At 34.7% G+C, this 22,974-nt stretch overlaps 1 protein-coding gene across 6 annotated transcripts in view; it reads right to left on the bottom strand.

Moving 5' to 3' along the window:
• Positions 1-1,395: 1,395 nt before the first annotated feature.
• LOC133173705 (uncharacterized) overlaps positions 1,396-22,974 on the bottom strand; it is a 71,000-nt gene continuing 49,421 nt past the window's right edge. The window contains exons 1-16 of one of the 6 annotated variants that reach the window (XM_061308722.1): positions 19,104-19,347; positions 17,024-17,299; positions 15,863-16,144; positions 15,375-15,662; positions 14,528-14,643; positions 13,375-13,534; positions 13,071-13,182; positions 12,733-12,911; positions 12,239-12,271; positions 9,446-9,526; positions 9,061-9,354; positions 8,665-8,739; positions 7,151-7,282; positions 5,762-5,819; positions 5,219-5,257; positions 1,396-4,626 (exon numbers count right to left, since the gene is read on the bottom strand). In XM_061308722.1, coding sequence (XP_061164706.1) covers positions 2,667-4,626; positions 5,219-5,257; positions 5,762-5,819; positions 7,151-7,282; positions 8,665-8,739; positions 9,061-9,354; positions 9,446-9,526; positions 12,239-12,271; positions 12,733-12,911; positions 13,071-13,182; positions 13,375-13,534; positions 14,528-14,643; positions 15,375-15,662; positions 15,863-16,144; positions 17,024-17,299; positions 19,104-19,179 — 4,161 coding nt within the window. In that variant the 5' untranslated portion in view covers positions 19,180-19,347 and the 3' untranslated portion in view covers positions 1,396-2,666. Of the gene's footprint in view, positions 4,627-5,218; positions 5,258-5,761; positions 5,820-7,150; positions 7,283-8,664; positions 8,740-9,060; positions 9,355-9,445; positions 9,527-12,238; positions 12,272-12,732; positions 12,912-13,070; positions 13,183-13,374; positions 13,535-14,527; positions 14,644-15,374; positions 15,663-15,862; positions 16,145-17,023; positions 17,300-19,103; positions 19,348-22,974 lie in introns of those variants that run through there. The other 5 variants (XM_061308718.1, XM_061308720.1, XM_061308721.1 and 2 more) reach the window with 5 other exon arrangements.

The raw sequence follows: 22,974 nt of genomic DNA, 5'->3' as shown, positions 1-22,974 counted from the left end.
CATTATAGCCCCATCCTAGTATCAGAGCCCCTGACCCAGGGAACAAAATATTCCCAATTTTGGAAAAGGCATCCTTGCTCATCATAACCATGCACTTAGTAAGTTTCCTTAATAACAATGGACAAAGAAGAAAATTGTCAAAGAAATAATGCATTTGTAGGTTTTTTTTTTTTTTTTTGGTACTATATATTCAAAAGCCTCACCCTAACACCAAAATCCCTAATCCCACGGTTATGAGTTTCAATCTTTTTGAAAAGACATCTTTGCTCATCACAACCATGCAATGAGTTTTTCTGTTAAATAACCAGGGGGCAGAGAAGATTTTTCAAATATAAAAATGCATTTTTACTATATATTCAATAGACCCCCCTCTCCCCCATGACCCTGTAGCCACAAATTTCAAAATTTTTGAAGAGGCATCCTTGATAATCATGCACCTAGTTTATCTGCTAAATACCCAGTAGCAGAGAAGAAGATTTTCAAAGAAATAATGCACTTTTACTATATAATCAATAGAGCCCCTCACTCCTGCAGAACCCCTCCCCTGGGGCCACAATTTCACAAATTTGAAATAGGCATCCTTTTCATCATAACCATGCCCCTACTTAATCTGCTTTATAGGGTGAGAGAAGATTTTAAAGAATTTATGCACTTTCACTATTTGATCAATAGAGCCCCACCCTTACACCAGAGCCTCAGATATTCATAATTTTGGAAGAAGCACCCTTCCTCATTATAGATTTAAACTTGGTTTATCTGCTAAATACCCAGGAGAAGAAATGAGTTTCAAAGAAATGAAGCACTTTCAATATACAATCAAGAGCCCCTTCCTCACCTTTCTGCAGAACCACTCCCCCAAATTTCACAATTTTGGAAGAGGCACCCTTGATCATCATAACCATACACCTTGTTTATCTGCTTTATACAATGTACACAGAGAAAGAAGAAGATTTTTAAAGGATTTATTTCTTTCCACTAAATATCATAAGCGCCCCACCCTAACCCCAGAACCCCTGGGGTCATGAATTTCACAGTTTTGGTAGAGGACTCAATGTTTATTAAAATCACTGCATGATGTCCAGGAGTAAAAAAGATTTTTTAAGATAGCACTAATTTTGATGGTTTTAGCCCCACCCGGGGGGGGGGGGGGGGGGGGGGGGGGCAGGGACCATGAAATTCAAAATTTTTGTACCCCTTCACCAATTGATGCTATATGCCAAAATTGGTTGAAATTGGTTGAGTGGTAGAAGGAAAGAAGCTATAAATGTTCAAAAGTTTACGACTGACAGACGGTTGAAAACAGATAGCAAATTTTGAAGTACTTATCGTGATGAAAAAAGGCAATGCCAAGACTTCATTGGAATTCTGACACTCATCAGAAACCAACAAATCATGACTGATTTCTCAAGAAATTTTATTTCTTTTCAAATATTTGGTTTTATATCATGTTCAAGCTAAAAAAAAAATGGCAGAGAGATATCATACATCTCACAATTGATGCATACAACCATACATTAAATAAATATGAAGATTTCCTCGCAATATTCACATGTGCAACAATTGAATAGATATGTAGTGTGTAATAAAAATAGGTAATTGTGACAAAATGCTGAAGGAATTCATGTAAAATCTAAAGAAAAAGTGTTCATAGTTAACATAAACATAGACTGAGCTAAAAATCTACCATGAAGTACAAAGAAATAGTGATTTATATATATATCTAAAATTGCTGCCCAATTCATTTGGTATAAAATAAAACAAGATTGCCATTAAAGAAAAAAAAGATAAAATACTTTAAGACAATTGATAAAGCTTAAGGTAAACTTGATATCTACAACATGAAGGGACAAAATGTCTACATATTAAGGGTTCAAGATATCGAAGTTGAGACTTGCATTCAGAACACAGAAATCAAGACCATAGACTGACCTTGACTTATGCCTTGCATGTGTCGTATTCCCAAAAATCAAAATTTATTTGTGATACATTTATATGTCAATCAATTATAGTTAGAAAACATTGCACTAAATTTTTTTTTCTTCAGGTAACCAAAAATATCAAGGAAGGAAATTTTCAAAGCCGGTAGAACATCACAAATTTTAAATTACTTCATCTTTAAAAATTTGACTCATTTTACAGGTAATCTCAAAAAAAAAAAAATTTAACATTTAAAACAAATCTCTTAAGCCTTGTTCTGATATGTGTTACAAGTTACAACAAATACCAATGGAATTCTTACCGTCTTGGTTCCATGAACCAGATTATAACAATTAATTGTGAAAACAGACAAAACAACAAGACCAACAGGTGCACTTAAAAATCAGTCATGGACATCACTGGTGTGCAATAAAAAACAAAACAGTTTGGAATAAAAAGTGATCATAAATACCCATATCTTGTATGGCCATGACAGGCTAACACTTCCGAGATCAAAAATGTTTCTTAAAATATCCACTTACTCATGCACACAATTGGCTTTTTAAAGCACTCACAAATCATTAACAAAATATCATTGAACACTGAAAGCTATACCTAAAAACAGAGAAATGTCAATTTCTGAAAGCACAAAACACTTTCAAGTAAAGTAGACATATTGAAGATACGATTTTTCTTGTTTTAGAAACAGGTAAATATTTACATCATGAATGGAATGGGATGAATACAATTTACAGCATATCACTATCCATGGCCAGACGTGTTTGTTGAGAGATTTCTTGTTGCTTACGACGAAACTGATGAAATTCTTGACGAAGCTTCTCAAATCTAGCCTCTGAATCGTCATATTGACTTTCAACTCTTGGCTTTGGATACAAATTATCATAAAAGTCTGAAGTATTCAGGCCACTTTCAATAGCCATCCTAAGATCTTCACTTTGATTGGCTAATGGATAGCTGCGGAGAGTGTTTATGAGATCAGCCTCCAAGGCTTGTAATGAGTCAAACTCGTAATTATCATCTGCAGACGTATCCTTCTGGAGACTTCCAGTGGCATCAAGGAATGGAGAGGAATCTTGGCTGAGGTCATGTTCTTGTGGAGAAGCGTATGAACTGAGAGAGTTTCGAGGGATGTGGGAATGTTTAGAGGACCCTGTTGCTTGTGATGTGTTTCGACTTCCCCTTCCACTACTGAGAGAATCTGGAGTAAGATCATCTGGAGCATAAGATCGAGGTTCTGTTGGATAACGATGCCTTGCTCCAAGACTTCCTCTGCCAGAACTGTTCACACTTGATCGACTACCCCTCTCACCTTTAAAGGGAGCTATTTCATGTGAGTATCTTTGTCTCGGGTGATCATCATATTGACTATACCCTGCCCCTGTCATTGGAGTAAAACTAAGATTTGGAACAACTTGTGGAGAATATGAGTATGGGAAATTTGCTTCCTGAGATGGAAGACGCCCAGCAGACTTGGATCTTCGAGCTCTTGGACCTTTCCGAATTTTCTCGACTGCTCCTTGGAGTTGATCCCTAGTATACTGTGAAGGACCAAAGGAGAAGTCATTTTTGGGAGATCTTTTGCTTGGGGATATGTGTCTTACTGTGGTATCATCAGGGTAGTCATACGAATCAGATAAAAAGGAATGTCTTGTATCATCATAGGCATGATCACTGGAGCGTGACCTGAATCTAATATCACTTTCTCTTCTCTTTGGTCTTGAATATCTTTCACTAGTAGATAATGGATAATTATTTACTTCAGCACCACTCCAATTTGGTTGTTCTAGCAGAGTTCTAGAATTTGTGTCCTTGTAAGGAGGGTATGCAAATCTGTCTCTGGTACCACTGAAAGATTCATTGAAAGATGGCATCACAGATGAAATATCCTCAGCACCAAATGGTTGGGTGAATCCTCCATCATCCTCTGTGGGGTCACCAGTCAGGTAGGTCTGATAGGAGGGCTTCATTGAGCTGTGTCGAGGCAGTGAATGTCTACCTGGAAAGTCTTGAGTAGGAGGTAGGAACACATCATCAGCAAAAGAAGAATTCACATTTTCATAAAGTGGATCATACATAGAAATGGATCTTCCAGAGGCAATTCTCTGGTACTCTTTCGGAAGGGGAGGTCTCTTTGGTACAAAGCCATTTTCATCATCATCGTCAACATAACTTCCATGATAGCCTGATGAGTGAGGATGAGACTGAAATGATGTGTCGGGAACTTGCTGTTCACTGGAATGAGGAGATGGCACATTTACATAGGTATGATCATCTCCTTCAAATGTAGGAGACTGAAAACTAGAGTCATAGTCACTGTAATAACCAGAATAAAGTGGGTATTTCCCTTTGGCCGGATTTTTCCATACACTATGTGAAGTGTTTCTAGAGTCAAGCTTTGACCTGTTAAGGTCACCATCAAGCCCCTCCCAGTCTCCAGGGTCATGACCTGCAGAATTGGGCAACAGATACCCTTTATCGGAGTTATACATGTACTGATGAGGGTCGTAAAGCTGAGATTCTGCCATGTATTCCTGAGCGATCATGTCCTGGTCTCTATGGATCTCCTGGGTGTCAGGCAAGATGTAAATTCCGTTGGCAATGGGGATCCGCCTCAGAGAGTTAGCTCCTCCTCCTCCTGATGACGATGGTGGTGGTGACCCCCTGCCACTCCATTCTGATGTATTTTCACTGAAAAAAAAAGATTTGTTAGAAATTCCTTCTAACCAAATCAATCCTTTCTCATTCATTCATTCATAAAATTTGTGGAAACAATTTGTGTTTATGTAATAAATACATTATGAAATTTTAATTTTCATTACAGAAATTGGCTTTATAAAACAAAATTTTAATCAAATATCTGTTATTATTCTGTCAAAAAAATCATTAAATGTGGTAGTGAAAATATTAAAAGAAATGCACTTTTAAGCCATGCACTTTTCAAGAACAGAAAAACTGTAAAATATTTTTCATTCTTTACAAACTGATATTAATTGCCATCTCGCACTTTTTCCAATCAAATGTAAGCCAAAAAAAATATCCTTGCAAATAAAACTGCAAAATTAAAATATAATTCGATTTAATTCAGGTTTTCTTTTTTTAAGAAAAAATGAAACACAAGAAAGCTATACCAGAAACAAATTAGACAGACACAAAATCAATACAAGATGTCACATTGATTTTCAAGGATTATAAAACAAAAACAAAAACAAAAAAAAAAACAATGTTGTAACATGCAGGTCCAAGTAGCAGGGGACCCAGGGATACTGAAGATCTACTAAACCTTTCTTGTCCCTCCTGTGGTCGCATTAACAAAGGAAACCTGAATTATTGCAGGTTCTTGTTACACTTACTCTAAGACACTTGTCTAAGGAACTCTGATTTACAAACTGAATTATTGTAGGTTTTTGTTACGGTTACTCTAAAACACTTGTCTCAGGAACTCTGATTTACAAAAAGAATACTGTATGACATAACCATTGTTTATTGTCATTTGACTTTGCCTTATCAGGCTAAATCTCTCTCCCAACTTCCAATATCAAGTAATATATTGCTTAGCGCTGAGACTCTGCCGTAGTGGATCTTAGATTACAATCAACAAACAATGATTTATGTTGTATGTCATGCTAAACACTCTTCTATTGTAGAGAGTCACTGAAGTACATTTTCAGTAAGTCCTTAGATTTTTCAATTTTGTTCTACATTAGTTTGGAAGAAAAGCAGTTTAGTTTTAATTAATTGAAACATTCAATTTAATCATTGATCTTTTATTCTGATTGAGATTTTATGTTTTCTTAAAAACACTTGTGGAATAAAGATTTCCTACCCTCTGTAATGTGGACGGGTGTCTAGTTCATCTGCAGGTCCAATATATTTCACGTTTCCTAAAAAAAAAAATATAAAAAATAATGTGTATGCTCTGCCAAGAGAAATAACTCTATGATTTCTGATGACTTTACAGATTTTTAACTGTCTTAAATTTTTTCCTTTTATGTTATTTTACTAAACTTGCTTGAATTCCGTTTACATTGTCTCTTTCTCCTGGTAGAGGATTGTCAGAATTACATAAAATTCCATTTTAGTGAGGAGAAGTGATTCTCCAATAATTTCCAGGAAGAACATAACTGCAATAAAAATCTTCTGTATTGGAAGTCCAAAAGAAAACAGACTGGCATGGAGTCTGATGTAGAATATTTACAGTACAGCTACTAAACAACAAAAATTCAAACAGGCTTTACAGTGAATGTGAAGGGCTTAATTTAAAGTTTCCAAATTCTTTATACAAACTCATAATGATAATTCTACAAGTATACAGTATAATTTTTTCAGGGTTCTCAGTATCGCAAAAATTGGTGTAATGTACACTGTGACAGTAAAATTAATCGTGACACAATGTCAAAAGCCATCATCAGCTGACTTGTCAGTGGATGTGTCCATGTTAACAAGAAATTTGCAAGTTTTGACTTTGAAAAAATAGGATATATTATTTTAAATATTGAGATTTGTCTGATTGTAAATAGAATGTTTTAGTTTATCTACAACATTGAACAAGCACTTTTTTTCCCATATTTATTCGCCTTTTTCACAAGGATATGGTAATTGGTTATTTAAAGATTATAAGGCTAGTCCATGAAATTGCATCCCCAACTCCTGTTGTTGGAAACACATCATAGCAGTTTTTCACAAATAGGAGTCTTGTATTCAATGTAGAAACCCTAATTAATACTTGTTTACATTATGTGGCTTGATTATCTCCTGAATTTCTCCCACAGTAGACCAACCATAGGATTAGTTAAGTTCCATTGCATATGACATCTGTGAATTTGGTTAACTACATATATATAGAGTACTTAAATTGACTTTTCTATTTAACTATTGACTACAAAAAAGCAAATAATTATGGGTTGCGTTACATTTGGGGAAGAAGCTTGGACATTTAACCATTTAACTTTTAATTTGTGCATAAAATGAACATGAAATGGGTTTTTCTTGTTGTCTGGATAGAAAGATACTCAATTGGGACTCAACTTAATTTTTCTGGGACACATCAAATTTGGCTGGGACTCAACCTCAAAAACTGTGAGTCCTGGGACTCAAGTTAGTGAAATCATAAAGAACCTTGAATATTTTTAACTGCCATTGCACTGACTCGCTGTGTTGAAATGTATTACTAAACTGTTACAATAGTACATAAAAATTTGTATGACCCGCTTACCAAACTTGTCTGGCTTCTGTCTCCTCTTGTTACAGATGATCCCTACCACCGCTAGGAGAACGGTGATCAGAAGAAACAAGAGAGCTCCCACAATTCCTCCTATCTCGGCCTGCGACAGGAAAAAATCTGACTCTGTAAAAAAGTCACAAACAAGTGTTCTTACTCTCAAGTTAGTTCTGACCAGTGAAGACAAAGTCTACACAACTTTTATTACAATTCTTTTATGACACAATTCAATTCAGACATAACTGTAGGAATTTTTCTTTACAAGTATTTAAATCATACTGCACTAATTACTTAATAGGTGTTCAAACCAACAAGAGTGATGTAACTTTGTTGACACCTAAATGAGAATATCTAGCCACTACTTTGAAAGCTGTCAACCATGAACATTTTTCCAATTAAATATGGCTGTGAAAATAGAAATATTTAGACAAATGTTTTCTTTTGTTAAAAACTTTGTTCAACTTAAATAACAGAAAAGTACAGTTATAACTACTACACTGGAAATTTTGCAAATAAATTTTAAAGACTTTAATCAACACATTTAAAAATTGTACACTAAAACACAATTAAATCTAATTAACAACAGAAATTCTGCCATATTCTTCCCACACAATGTGCACACCTGAATAGAATCCATGACAGTTACACACTGAATCAGAAACACACACCATTCCCATATTATTTAAGTTATAAATAATCCCATTATATAAGCATCTTTTCAAATTAGTTCTGATGAAAAAAAATTATACACATCTTTCTGTTATAAAACAAAATCATTAATCATTACAGAGTATAAAAAGGAGTTTAATTACATTTTTATTTAAATCAACAAATTCTGTTTAGGAAGAAAAATTATATTATTAGTTAGTATTGATGTCAGTAATATTGTATTAAAATGAAGTTTAACTAATTAAATGATGATTACCTCCTAAAGTATTATTTCCATCTTATTTCACATAAAATACAATCAGAATTATTCTGCTTACAGCTGCAGTGATATGGAGATTATATAAATACCATGTACTTACCAGGAGTGCACTATATACAGATATAATTACATACGAAGAGTTAATACCAAATACCTAGTAAATCCTACAATCCCTTTTCCAAAGAATGATTGCGATAAAAACAACCTTTCCTTAGTACTTGACTATAATCTTGACACAATTACAAGTTGTAGAGTGGAGGCTTTAAATCAGCTGTTTATGAAGGATTAAGAAATAACTAATATGCTTAACTTTTAGTCTTCCCTAAAGACATTATGACTTTATAAATATTGCAGATAGCTGGAAATAAATGAATTTGTAACTCTCTAACTTACAAAGACAGTAAATTACTCAAATAAAACAATCAAATTTTTTTTACATTCATTCTACACATTTAAGGGTGCAGAAAAAGTTGCAGAAATGAAATGTTTGCTATGAAAATACTGGTTGGAAATAAACAAATGAAGCGAATATGTGAGGTTTGTTATCAAGGCAGGCCGATGAGAAATAGCAATGCTATACCGTGTTTTGATTGGGGAGATATTGTGGTAAACCGCTCAGTGGATAGGCTGACATATTGTCCACTCTGTCCAAAAACTAAAACAGCAAACGGAGATAATAACAGTCACACAGTTAGAGGCTTCACGCAAGGAAACAAATTGTAACAGAGGCTACTGGAAGATTATAAACTCACAGCTACTCACAGCTCAGTGAACACATATAATACATCAACATATCATGCTTAGTTGCTAGGTTTTTTTTTTGTCTTTTTTATGAAGCTATAAGAATCACTACTGCTATTAGAAATCAGACAGCCCCTAAACTTTAAACAGTTTTCAGAACTAGGTTATAAACAAAGACTAAATTTGAATTTAAAAAGCCATATTTATCAACACACTTTCGACCAAATGAACCTACTTTCTGCTGGTGGAGTCCTGATCCTGACCACCTCACTGGGGACACTGTAGGCGGTCAGAGAGTATGAGTACACTCGGAAATAGTACTCAACGTTTGGGAGAGCATCTCGCCAAATGAAGAATGTATAAGGCACTTTGATTCTCTCGTCAAAGGATTCCCACTTCTGGCCATCTGTGGACCTCTCTGCTATGTAGTAATATAATGTCATGTTTGTATGAGGAGGCAGCCATAAGATCCGAATAATGGAGTCCTCAATTCTCGCTGTTACATTTCTAGGGGGTGGAGGTCTAGCACCTAAACCAGAAAAAAATATTTACATTGAGATAGTTTAAACCAGTTCAGGAAGCTTTGCAATAAGACATTTCATTGTGACTTGTTAACTCACCAATACTTTTATTAATTATAGGATAGTAGGTCCGCCCTGAGGAATCTGTGGGCAGAGCAGTGGGTAACTTAGCCTCATCCCCTACAACATGAGAGTGCAAAATATAGCAGATGCCCAACCAATACATCAAATCACAGTACATGTATCTAAACACATATACAACATTTGGCTTACAATGCTTTCTAGGATTCAGAAAGCTTAGCCATGCAAAAGCTTCAAGGTCCATCTAGAGCCATACTCAAAATTGACTTGACATCTTACAAAATGTTGTTGATATGGATATAATTTTGATGTTTATATTAACTTGTTAAGTGATGATCTTTTTTCCCCACTTTCTTTTTTTTTTTTTTAACAACTACCAACTACATAAAAGACATTTCGTTTGATGTATTTCTATGGATATAATATAATATAATATATATAAATATATGGATAAATGACAAGTGAAAAGTTTTATCTTTATAACATTTTGGCAATTTTAGTATGCAAATTAAAGATATTTTCAGCAAATTATGCCAGATCATTGACAAATTTAACATGCATGAGATTAAACCAAAAGAAAAAACAACAAAGCATTTACCTCTGTTGTCAGACAGGGACAACACAGAAACATAGGTAATCAGAGATTACAGAGCTCACCTCAACGAATGTTGTCTTTAAGTAAGGCAAAGTCCCATACTAAACTAATAATCTAGGAGTGTGCATCCCTAGATGCAACATTTATGCAATTTTGGTCTGATAGGGCTTGCAGTTACTTGGGAATGGACTAATCTGAAAACTTAAAACTAGACACTCATTCAGAAAATGTAAGTCAAATCCAGCATCCGAAGCAAGTTTTGAGATTGTTCGTCCCTTGATGCATCATCCATGCAAGTTTGTTTCAGATAGGCCTTATAGTAACTTGGAAATGAGATCCGGAAAATATAGGTCAGATCCAGCATCTGAAGCAAGTCCAGTAGTGTGAATCCTAAGATGTATCATCCATGCAAGTTTGGTCAATATAGGGTTTATAGTTACTTGGAAATGAGATCTGCTCCAAAAACTTTTACCTGGTCACTCATCCGGAAAATATAGGTCAGATCCAGCATCTGAAGCAAGTCAAGTAGTGTGCATCCTTAGATGTATCATCCATGCAAGTTTGGTCAATATAAGGCTTATAGTTACTTGGAAATGAGATCTGCTCCAAAAACTTTAACCTGGTTACTCATGCGGAAAATGTAGGTCAGATCCAGCATCTGAAGCAAGTCCAGTAGTGTACATCCTTTTATGTTTCATCCATGCAAGTTTGGTCAATATAGGGTTTATAGTTACTTGGAAATGACATCTGCTCCAAAAACTTTAACCTGGTCACTATCCGGAAAATATAGGTCAGATTCAGCATCTGAAGCAAGTTCAGTAGTGTGCATCCTTAGATGTATCATCCATGCAAGTTTGGTCAATATAGGGCTTTTAGTTACTTGGAAATGGGATCTGCTCCAAAAACTTTAACCTGGTCACTCATCCGGAAAATATAGGTCAGATCCAGCATCCGAAGCAAGTCCAGTAGTGTGCATCCTTAAATGTATCATCCATGCAAGTTTGGTCAATATAGGGCTTTTAGTTACTTGGAAATGAGATCTGCTCCAAAAACTTTAACCTAGTCACTCATCTGGAAAATATAGGTCAGATCCAGCATCTGAAGCAAGTCAAGTAGTGTGCATCCTTAGATGTATCATCCATGCAAGTTTGGTCAATATAAGGCTTATAGTTACTTGGAAATGAGATCTGCTCCAAAAACTTAAAACTGGTTACTCATCCGGAAAATGTAGGTCAGATCCAGCATCTGAAGCAAGTCCAGTAGTGTACATCCTTTTATGTTTCATCCATGCAAGTTTGGTCAATATAGGGCTTTTAGTTACTTGGAAATGAGATCTGCTCCAAAAACTTTAACCTAGTCACTCATCCGGAAAATATAGGTCAGATCCAGCATCCGAAGCAAGTCAAGTAGTGTGCATCCTTAGATGTATCATCCATGCAAGTTTGGTCAATATAGGGTTTATAGTTACTTGGAAATGAGATCTACTCCAAAAACCTTAACCTAGTCACTCATCCAGAAAATGTAGGTCAGATCCAGCATCCGAAGCAAGTTCAGTAGTGTGCATCCTTAGATGTATCATCCATGCAAGTTTGGTCAATATAGGGCTTACAGTTACTTGGAAATGAGACCTGCTCCAAAAACTTTAACCTGCTCCAAAAACTTTAACCTGCTCCAAAAACATTAACCTGGTCATTCTTCAGCTGAAATTGCAGCATCTGAAACCTTGACTGGTACAATGAAACACACTAGAAGCATCCTCCATGCATCTCTGACTAATATAGGCCATAGAAGTACTTGAAAAGAAAACTGCTCCAAAAACCTTAACCTGGGACACTGACGCCGACGCCGAGGGTATTACATAAGCTCCCCCAACTTCGTTGAGGTGAGCTAAAAAACAACAAACATTTTATTTATGTTGTTAGACAGAACAACAAAGACAGAACAACATGACAATCAAATTTACATCAAAGTTTAATGAGATGATTATCAACTTTAAAAAAAAAAAACATTCAGCTCAATAAGGTGGCTCTGTAGCTCATTATCAAATTTAGCTTCAAGTTTTAGATAACCAATATACAAAGAGAAAACGGCATGGAAAAACACAAGTTTATACAAACAGGACGCAAGATACACGGTGTTGGTCAAGAACTGTCAACAAAACTACAAAAGTGAGGGTTAGAAAAGGTGTGCAAGTGATTGACCAGATAAAAATGTACCAGGTGATCTTGGTGTGGTTTTGGTAGTGTTTCCTGTTAGCATGTAAAGTCAGCAAAAGTACAAGCTTATAGCTGATTGGTTACATTTCCTCAAACACATTAAAAAAATATAAGCTTAAAGCTGATTGGTTACATTTCATCAAACACATTACAATTTACATGTAAAATGGTTTTTGGTGTGATATAGATACAAGCTGGAAAAATTGACAGTGGTTTATGTATTGTTAGCAAATCTGGTGAAAAAGCCAAAATATAAAAGCAATATAAATTCATAATGCAGTTAACATTCCAGTCTTTTTCTTAATATTTATTATGTCAACAAAACATCTTGAGCTGAAGGATGTCATAATTACCAAGAATATGTAAAGCATCCAAATGACTTCAAAATAATTGAAGAGCTGAATTTTCTTTGAATTTTTTGGAACATCTGATCTTTAAAAATCCTAATGATTTAAAGGAGAATGCTGGAATTTGCTGCTGAACTGTAGACTGACCTTTTGTTTTAGCTTGCACAATTTCACTGAAGTTTCCAGATCCTAAATTATTTCTGGAGAGGACCTTAAACTCGTACAAGGTATCGGGTGTCAGTCCATAGACAGTGAAGACAGTGGCTGACTTGGGGATAACCTGCATTGTTGACCATTGGGCTACCTGTCCATTCACACTACGATACCTATAAATACACAACAAAATTTCTGTTTCTAGTAAATGTGAATCAAAACCATAGTTTTACATAGTGTCCGACTTACAAAAGTGAAAAATGATGGTCGATTCAAGCAAATCCTTGTGCATTTTTTAAATTACATGCAAATCAATGCTTTTTAAGTATTACCATATCATAAAAAACTGGTCATTTCCTCCATTGTACGCTGGAATCCAACTAATCCTAGCACTGAACCAATCAGGAATGACTGTTACATTGTACGGAGCATGTGGGGTGGTCACTGGAACATCAAAGTCAATATACATGTAGGTTTTTTTGACATAACATTATTTTTTATAAAAATCATCATTGTGGCACTTATTACAAATGCTTGTCAAAGAATACCTATGTGAATATACATATGTTATATCCTAGATTTCAATTATGATATGAATACAAGAGAATAAAATCTGTCCACTTTGTAAGGACATACTTTGTATGATAAGGTCTGTGCCGACTACGATTGTTTTCACTTCATTTTCTGCCTGACACTCGTATCTTCCGTGGTCCTCTTTTTCAAGTGATCTGATTGTTAAATTTCCACCTTCTAGCTTGACATGCCCACTCTTTGACAAGTCTAACACACCTGTCACCTAGAGGTGAAAAAACATTAAATGGAAGGTGTAACTGAAGCAATGTGAGAAATTGATTGATTTTTTTTTTAAAAGTATTTTGGCAACATTGTTTTGAGAATCAATCTTTGTTTTCTCACATTTAAAAACTGATTGTCAGTAGTAATTGAAACTAAAATTGAATTCATTAAGAAATCTCACAGCAGAGAAACAACCCATGTGCTTTTATCTAAAAAACCCAGATGCAATGCAGTTTTTCCCTTAGTAAATTGATTAGCGTTCACAACATTACGAATATAAAAATTTTGCTATTCTTGTTGACCTTGACCTTTTGACCTAGCCATCGATAGGCTTTTACCCTTAGATATAATGCATCTCTTTTAGTTATAAGAAGATCAAACAAACTGAAATTTGATTTTTATTGTGTCTGCATTACTGTTGCTGCCTACAGGTTTAGACATGCACACAGATGCACAGGCCTCAGTTATGCTCTGTGATGTTGCAGTAGGACAGCAGGCTTGTTTTAAGTCCCCAAAGACAACCAAAGTAACAACCAGAAAAGTCACAAACATTTTGTTTTTATGCTGCTTTTACTTTTCTTTTCATTGCCAAGTCTACATAAATAAATGTTGGAAATTAAGGGGAATCAAATAATTACTACTTTACTGGGGAATTTTTGTTAGGAGTATGACATGAATCCAGTCCAGGAAAGTAACATATTTTCCTCGTCACTAGATAAAGGCAGTGTGATATCCACAAGCCCTGTGAAAATCTTAACTCATCCAGAATGAGATTTTTTTTTCAAACTTAAGACAAATTAGTTACAATGATTAGAGAACTACCTTGTAAGTGTACTGTGGACTGACCTTCCTCCATTGTATTTCTGGAGTAGGTTTGCCTGTGGCTTCACATATCATTGCCACATCCTGCCTTAACTTACCTTCCTCCATTGTATTTCTGGTGTAGGTTTGCCTGTGGCTTCACATATCATTGCCACATCCTGCCTTAACTTACCTTTCTCCATTGTATTTCTGGAGTAGGTTTGCCTGTGGCTCCACATATCATGGTCACATCCTGCCCTGGGATTCTGAGGTACTGAGGTTCTGGACGGAAGATAAACTTCGGGGGGTCTGCAAGACAGAGTAGAAAATCACTTCTAAATCATGGTTCAAACTTAAGGACCCTCTATACACTGATGAAAAATGTTTTTTGGACTTTGAGAAAATTATATAACATAAAGGAGGATAATTTGAAATTAACTAACTCATTTTTAATATAGGGAGCGTGCCTTTTTATTCAGGAAAAATCTTCAAAGACATTGAAGTAATAGAAAAGAAAAATTGCCTTCACTTACTCAAATGGATAAAATACATGCAAATAAAGTTTTCAAATACTCTATCTTGGTCTAATATAATGTTTAGAATACTTGGATTTATTTTAAATTATGTGATACAGTTCATATTACAATTTATTCTATTTATATGTCAAATGGTGGGTCAGTCTAATTACACAAAAGTACCCTGAAAATAGGGTGCAGTGTAGAGAGGGTCCTTAAGTATATCTATCTGTAAAAAGTGTTACACTAATCTCTAGAATAATATATATTTGCAATTACATAAAACTTCACTCCACTTTATCTTTAAATATAAACAGTATGCAATAATTTCACAGATCTCTTACTCTTAGAATCATTGATGGACAGGTATAAAATCCAAGAAATAGGAGAATATACATGCACCTAGCAGTTTATCGAAAGTCTATGTGTCAAATAATATTGTTGAAAAATTATACATTGACTATACAGGGAAAATAAACTTTTGTTTTTCAGGCTGTTGTTCATTGTCTGATAAGCCTCCATTACCTTGCACAATGACTTGTACAAGCGGGGAGGAAGGACCATTTCCAATGGAGCTGACTGGCATACAGCTGTAAGCGCCAGCATCAGAGTGCTGGACACTCTTGACCAGTAGTGACCCATTAGGTAGGAGGGTGATGTGATCAGAACTAAAGGACACCAGATACGTGTTTTTCTTCCAGCTGAATTCCCTGACCGGAGGGTTGGCATCTACTGGGCAGTCCAGGTTCTCCTCATATCCTAAAGCCCAGGTTACCTGTGCAGGCATCAAATCCACCAAAATTTTGGGAGCATCTGCAGATTGTAATTGCATTTCAATTTTGATTTAATTCAAAACCCTTTTTGAACTAACCCACTGAGGTAATTTTGAAAAAAAATTAAGATCATACAAAAACTTCCAAATAAGAGATCTCCTACTCTTTGGTATGGTCTATTATGTCATTTTCAAGATTCAAAATAATTCAATATTGTTAGAAATTTGTCAAGCTTCTTACAAGTGACATTGAGAAATGCTGAAGCCTCTGGGTCTTCCCCCACACCATTGCTAGGACGACATGTGTACCAGCCCATATCCTTTTTGTACACTGGTGAAATAACCAGTTTACCATCAGGGTACACTGACAAGCGACTGTCATTGTACGTTAGAACATTGCGACTCTTAAAATACCACCGGTAAGTGATGTTGTTTGGAAATGCTGCAGCACCACAAGAAAACTGAATTTTCTGTCCCTCTAGAGTTGTCCGATTTGATGGAGCATTTAAAATGTAGGCAGCACCTACAAAAAAGACAGAAATGTATCAAGAGTTGTCTAATTCGACAGAGCATTTAAAATGTAGGCAGCACCTAAAAAAAAGGACAGATCTGAAATGTATTAAGAGCTGTCCGATTTGACGGAGCATTTAAAATGTAGGCATCGCCTACAAAAAGACAGAAATGTATCACTTTTTGATTCAAAGATCTTATATGCTAAAAGAGATGAAAATAAACCAATATGGCTATCAGAACATATAGCACCTGTGGGAATGTCTTAGAGTTAACAATGGGAAATGTGTGCTTATAGCTTCCTGTGCCTAATTAACAATTATATAGATAAATCACATACTCAGATTTACAGAAGAATCTCATAAAAGCTTGTATGGAGAGATTAGTGGCATTTCTCTAACAACAAAATCATTTATTATTGAACTATGATATTGTCAGTATGGGGTCTCTTCTGAAGCATTATCACTATACCTCAGGGAAAGGCATACACCCTATAAAAGAATTAAAAGCTTGACTCACCAATAATGAGATCAATATGTTGAAACTAGACGACCTGGACTATACAACATGTACAAGAATCAAACTGGCTATAAATTATTCTTCTTATACTGTCTATTCAATTTAGAACATAAATAGTTTGTAGTGAGAAAATACAGTTGAACTTCGGTATCTCGAACACTGATGTCTCGAATACCATGGATATGTCAAAGTGAGTTGAAAGTCCCAAATGCTTATTCCTTGAGTATTTTACCCTGGATATCTGGAATCCTCGGATATCTTTAAGTATTTTATTGGTCCCATCGAGTCTGAGATAACAAGGTTTGACTGTAGTTGTAAACATGTTGTATAATCTCTGTCAAAGACGCTAACTTGAGTAAAACAGTCATACTACCTTCTACAATGAGATCAATTCGTTGAGACACCGCTCCCATGGAATTAGTAAAAGTACATGTGTAGATCCCCCCATCTGACCGCTGGACATCTCGAATTTCAACGGACTCTTTGTCTAGTGCAATGGTAACACGCTTGGAGTTGACCAGAGGAATGCCATTTTTCGACCACACCACCTCTGGTGGGGGAGTCCCCTTGGCTCGACAAAATAAATTTACTGTGGCTCCTAGCAGCTGATGAAGTTGAGTAGGGGAACTCGAAGTTATATATGGCTTAGCTGTAATAGTCAATAAAAGAAATTATATATTTCCTTACACAAAAACTCAGTCCATTATAAAAATAATGCATCATATTTAATTCAACATTTCTGACCTAAAGGTAAATATATATATATATATAAAATTGTAAAAATTAGAGAGAAATTTGGATATGCATGGTAAGTTAGACATCTTGGTAAATAATCATATAATTTATCTCTGCAGAAATACATAAATCATAAAAACTAAATAGAAGTGGAATGTCATTTTTTTTAAAGAGACTTTCAGGTTTAAAACCCTTTTATTGTTAGATGGAGTTTTAAAATTCTTGATGAACTTAGCTCATATTGCAAATTAAATCTCACTTCTGATCTTCCAAAGATTTTCATCTAGAGGACAAATACCCCCTATAATGTCTTAGATCAATAGATGTAACTGATTTTCCAGGCCATGACACTTTTTCAATGTCAGTATTATATTTTTAACAATCAGTTGTAGCATTTGTTGATACAAAGGTCCCTAGCAATGGAAGAAGCCTACCCTGCATTGACCACCTAATTCCAAAATAACCAGAGGAAACAACCAACAATTCAAGTGTCACTTAATCTGCAATGTCTGTCAACAACTCTGTCAAACAGAATGCATGCACTTGTATCTGGGGGTAAAGAGCATGTCTGTTATCATTAATTACAGCACTTAAGGAGAATTGGCAACATTAAGTGTCTATCCTGTAGATGTGGAGCTTTATGTAGCTGTGACCTGCCATGTTCAGAAGGAATACATGTACATGCAGTCATGTCTTAGAAAATGCACGTGCATACTTTAAACACTGTCCTTATAAATTATATCATATTCCTGTTTACATTTTATTTACTTTTTGTGAAGATCTACATGAGCTTTCAGCCATTGTTAAATAAATTCAACATTTTTAAAATGCATCAAAGCATTTTTGTCATTGTAATTTCCTTTTATATGCGTGGATGCATTATAGACAAATATTTCAAATACCTTTTGCACATTTAACTGCTTAAAATGTACACACTGTATTAGCATTTTCTCACATATTGATAGCCATAAAAGAAAACCTTGAATACATAAACACAGCTATGTGTATACAGAATTTATCATGCAGTTTAATATGAAAGTTGATTCTTTTTCCTCAGCTTAAATTTATTCACTAATGATAATAAAAACCTGTTGTTAAAACTATTCCTTGTCATGATTAAAGTAAGTTAGTATAGTCCCAATCCCTTTGAGTCAGAGATTTATAGGTATACATTAAAAATCCTAGAGGTAGGTGTCTTACTTGAAATATATGGCCCAATAAAAATGTACTTCAGAGTAATTAAGAGAGTGAAAGAGACATTCTGGGTAATGACAAGTTTTACTTCATTAGCTTCTGTCTGTAGATTTAATGTACATGTACCTATCTGTTGCTATTTAGTTTATATGCTCTGAACAGTAGACCTATATATCTGGTTTAGATAGATAAGGGTTTGCATACCAATCGATAAACAAATAAGATTTATTTGAAGAAGGCAATTATAAAGAGCTGCCTAGATTCCATGAATAACTTGAAAAGTTACAGTAATTATCACAAAAATTACATATCATTCTAATGCATTGTATGAACTATAGCTAGAAGTTAAAATTCTAAGAATTTTACAAGGTAGTGATTCCAGGTTACAAGCTAATGCAAGCATAAATGTGCCGAGTATGCTGATAGCTATGGGAACTAGCTGACATATTTTTTTTCTCTTTAAAAAAAAAAATTACTGTCAATTTAAAAAGAAATACATGGCAGATGAGAATTTTCTTTTTTACCTTGTCCACAAACATCTCTGGTGAGAAAACAGATGAATACAATCCCAAGGTATGCCAGACAAGGCAGCCCCCTCATACTGAAATCAAACTATTAATAGAACCACATGCTTTCCCTCCAATAGTCATAGTATGATCCCCCCAAAATATTCAGCTCCTCCTCACTTTTTATCTCCTCTTAACTGTCACGGTCTGACATGGTAACCTACATAATGTTTAAATCCCCCATCTCAACAGAAAAAAAATTAACATGCCCCCACAAGGCACAGTGCATTCAAACCATTCATCCCCAAACTTAAAGGAAGAGTCCACTTTTAAATTTCTACAGGTGGGGCCAGGTAAGGCTCATGTACAACATGCCTAATCATCAAAACAAATAAACCCCTACTTGTTATAATACAGAGGGCTTTACACAGAGTTCTTTTATTAACCCTTGACTCCAGTGGCTATCATATTTACGGCAGTGTTTTTAATTAACTCAATTTATCTAAGCAGGAAGAATAATTAAGTTATTCACACCTGAACAGGTAAAAAAAAAAACATGTTCAGAGCTGTTTATATAGAGACATGCACTCTTGACATACTTAAAAAGAATCCTAAAATAAACAAATTCAACCCAATTATTTTTTATCTGAAATTTTTTAAAAGCATTTTTTTTTACTTGCAAGAGATTGATCCATATAGTCATAAATCTGTTTGTAAATATACACACAGTAAAATATGTGTATGTATAATTTAAGGATTTCTTTCTTTTATTAGAAAAAAATGCTGGGGAGGGGACATCTGCAGAATAAAAAAATAAATAAAGTGTATACAGAAAAACACACAGCTAACACGCTTATAATGAATTCACTCTTACAACAAGTGATTGTCAATCCTTGTAGCTTTTAAAACATAAAATAAACTTATTTGATATAGTGAACTACATTTATAACAATTAAATCAAAATTGATGGTCCTTGTCTCTTTACTACAAGTTTATATTCAGTGTGTATAAAATATAAGTCCAACTGCATGGCTTATCTCTCTTTGAGTATGCGTGGCATGTAACTGGAGAATTACTTTGTGCAGAGACATAAAAAACATTATTGTTATTTATGTCTCTGCTTTGTGTAATTTCTTTATTATGGTACCCTCTTAGTATAATGGTTTTTTTTTTAGTAGTATAGTCCCTAGTAGCATGCAGTTTCTCTGAAACAGTACAACAGGCAAAATCAATTGTGGCTGCAGTATTTGTTGCATTACAATTTGATTATTCTATATACATGTATAATTATTTATTTACAAAAATCAGGCAGACAGTAGGCCCATCTCACTATGAATGATTTTTATAAAAATTTAATATAAGGCTGTCTAAAGTTAATTATAAGTTTAAAGACAACCGCACATAGGTTTAAGAGAAATCTGTTTTTGGAAAAAACAAACAATTCAGAATTTATAGTATCTGTTCCCGTTCAGTTTTACATTTAGTGACATGCACAATTCTGCCTCCAGTAGTAAAAGAAAATGTGGTGTGAAATCGCAGTCGGTGTTTTATAAGACAGTGAGATACAGCTAAACTTCGAAATCTCGAACACGGATATCTTGAATACCCCGGATATGTCGAAGTAAGACCGCGGTCCCGACGAAATTTGCTTTATAAATGATTAAAATAAACCCCTCTATGTCGAACACGGTAATGTCGAATACCCCGGTTATCTCGAAGTAAAATTGTGTACCCATTCATTAAAATCACATGCGTTATCTCGAAGTCAGGATAATTTTCCGCTCTGATGATCAAGTCCGTTAGGTAAACTGAATGCTCTTTTGGTAACACCCACCTGTCTGTCACGCTCGGGTTACCTGTGTTCCTGTGATCAACAGATAATAGCGCGATAATTATACGAAGTGTATGTATGGCTTACCTTGATTGTAATTATGCAAGCCAAAGGTTGTGTGTATTAGTCTAATGCACACGCGTGGATGACATGTTAATTGTTTTGTGGCTTGGGTACGTTTATCTTGATAATTGCTATTTAATGCTATGTGAAATATGCGCGCATACAAAGTTTATGGATATGAAAGTGAAAATCATAAACATCGAAGTAAAATAAAATTCTGTAATTTGATGCAATTAGAATTTATTTTCCCTAAATGAGCGTGCAGAATTTATAATCGTCCGTACACACCAACATGTGAGCGTGTGCCACAGTAAAATCTTGTGCTATAGTGTCCTGTGATTCAGTGTTGTTCTGTTGTTAGACAAAAGTGTGTGATTTTTCTTTTGCATTTGATTTTATTATGGTAAAATAATTTTCTTTTAACTGATTTTACATGTCTGAACATGTTTTTCCAATAAAAGAAAATGTATATTTCGTTTTCGTTATTCTGACAGCGACCGGTTTTAAATTTACAATGCATAGACGATATCTGGTTATGTACACATCGGAAACGATGCCAGCGGTTGACTTGCCACGTTGGTAGAAGGATTATACTTCTGTGCATATTATACAAGCCTTTTATTTTGTGAATTATAAAGAGGATGTAATTTTTTTTTTTGATTGCTAAATACATGTACATGTATATTAAAGAAATCGTATACAGAATAGAATACTATTAAGTACACGTTCACGGCACTTAGTTATTTTAGTTCATTTGAATTATAACCCTCGATATGTCGAACCCCCGGATATCTCGAAGTTCATCAACGGTCCAGTCAACTTCGAGATAACGAAGTTTAACTGTATATAATTTTGATTTTATTTAATAGTGTCATATAACTTAAAATATTTCTATAAGGCCATCTTAAAAAAATGTTTGGTTGCCCTCTCCCGACTGCTGGCTAAAAATGGCCTGACTCAAAAATTTTTTTAACCTCCATGAAGAAATTATTTTGTATTATGTATTCTGGTCAATAGATTTTAAAAAATTAGCATTGATATTGAAATTTTCTGAGAAAAAAATTTCACACCTAACTACCAACCCAATTTTTTCATCCTGAGTAGGGAGAGGGCAAACAAACATTATTTTAAATTTGGCCTAAAAATAAAAAGGAAAAGTTGACCTACAAAAGGAAATCTGAAATTGAAACCCTAGTTTATTAATTTGTGAAGGATTTTAATTTGTGGATGAGAGGTACCCACGAATTCCACGAAAATTGAGCCACCACGAAATCTAATGATTCCACAGTATTACTCTATTTACTCAGTATTTTTTATGTACTGAATAGGTTATTTTGAAAAAATAAACATTTTTTTCAAAATATTTGCTTGTTAATTTTTTTCCTCCCTCCCTCTTAGGTTTTGAATTTTATAGGTGATGTTAAATGTAGAATTAACTTTGGAAGCCTAAAGTACAACACCCCAATTCATTTTCTCTGATTGTAATCAATTCCTGATAATGTAATATTCTAAAATATTAGTCCTTAATTCTGCCAGATTCTGCATTTCCCACACAATGAAGACACTTGAGTTTACAGTACTCAGTATGGAGCCAGTCTGGTGATTCTGCTCTGTTCCTTTCTCAATCTACCTTTGGTCCATTACAACATGTCGGACAGTCCTCATTAAACACATTCATCTCAATGGAGCCCCATGCTTCTATACAAATCCTTTCATTCATTTTCAATCTGATATAAATACACAGTCCTTTATGTAACAAAAGGTCTACAGAATGAATTGTTACTCGGTATCATGTATGTTTCCTCGTACTTTCTATGACATATGACAAAGTAAAGTCAAGTACTCTTGTTGCTCTGGAAACCATAGTCTGAATAAATCTGAATGTTTACTATAAAAGGGAGCTTCCCACTTAAGTTTTTGCTTCTTCTGGTCTGGTAGATTTTGAGAGAAAAGATATTAAATGAAGTGCCCTAAGTTCTTTTTATTTCTCAAAGT

The sequence above is a fragment of the Saccostrea echinata genome, unplaced genomic scaffold (assembly GCF_033153115.1).
Source record: "Saccostrea echinata isolate AGI-Se365-2 ecotype Australia unplaced genomic scaffold, CSIRO_AGI_Sech_v1 ptg000056l, whole genome shotgun sequence".
In the NCBI taxonomy this organism is placed as follows: domain Eukaryota; kingdom Metazoa; phylum Mollusca; class Bivalvia; order Ostreida; family Ostreidae; genus Saccostrea; species Saccostrea echinata.
Note: the sequence above shows the minus strand (reverse complement) of the source record. Positions and strands in the feature narration are given on the sequence as shown.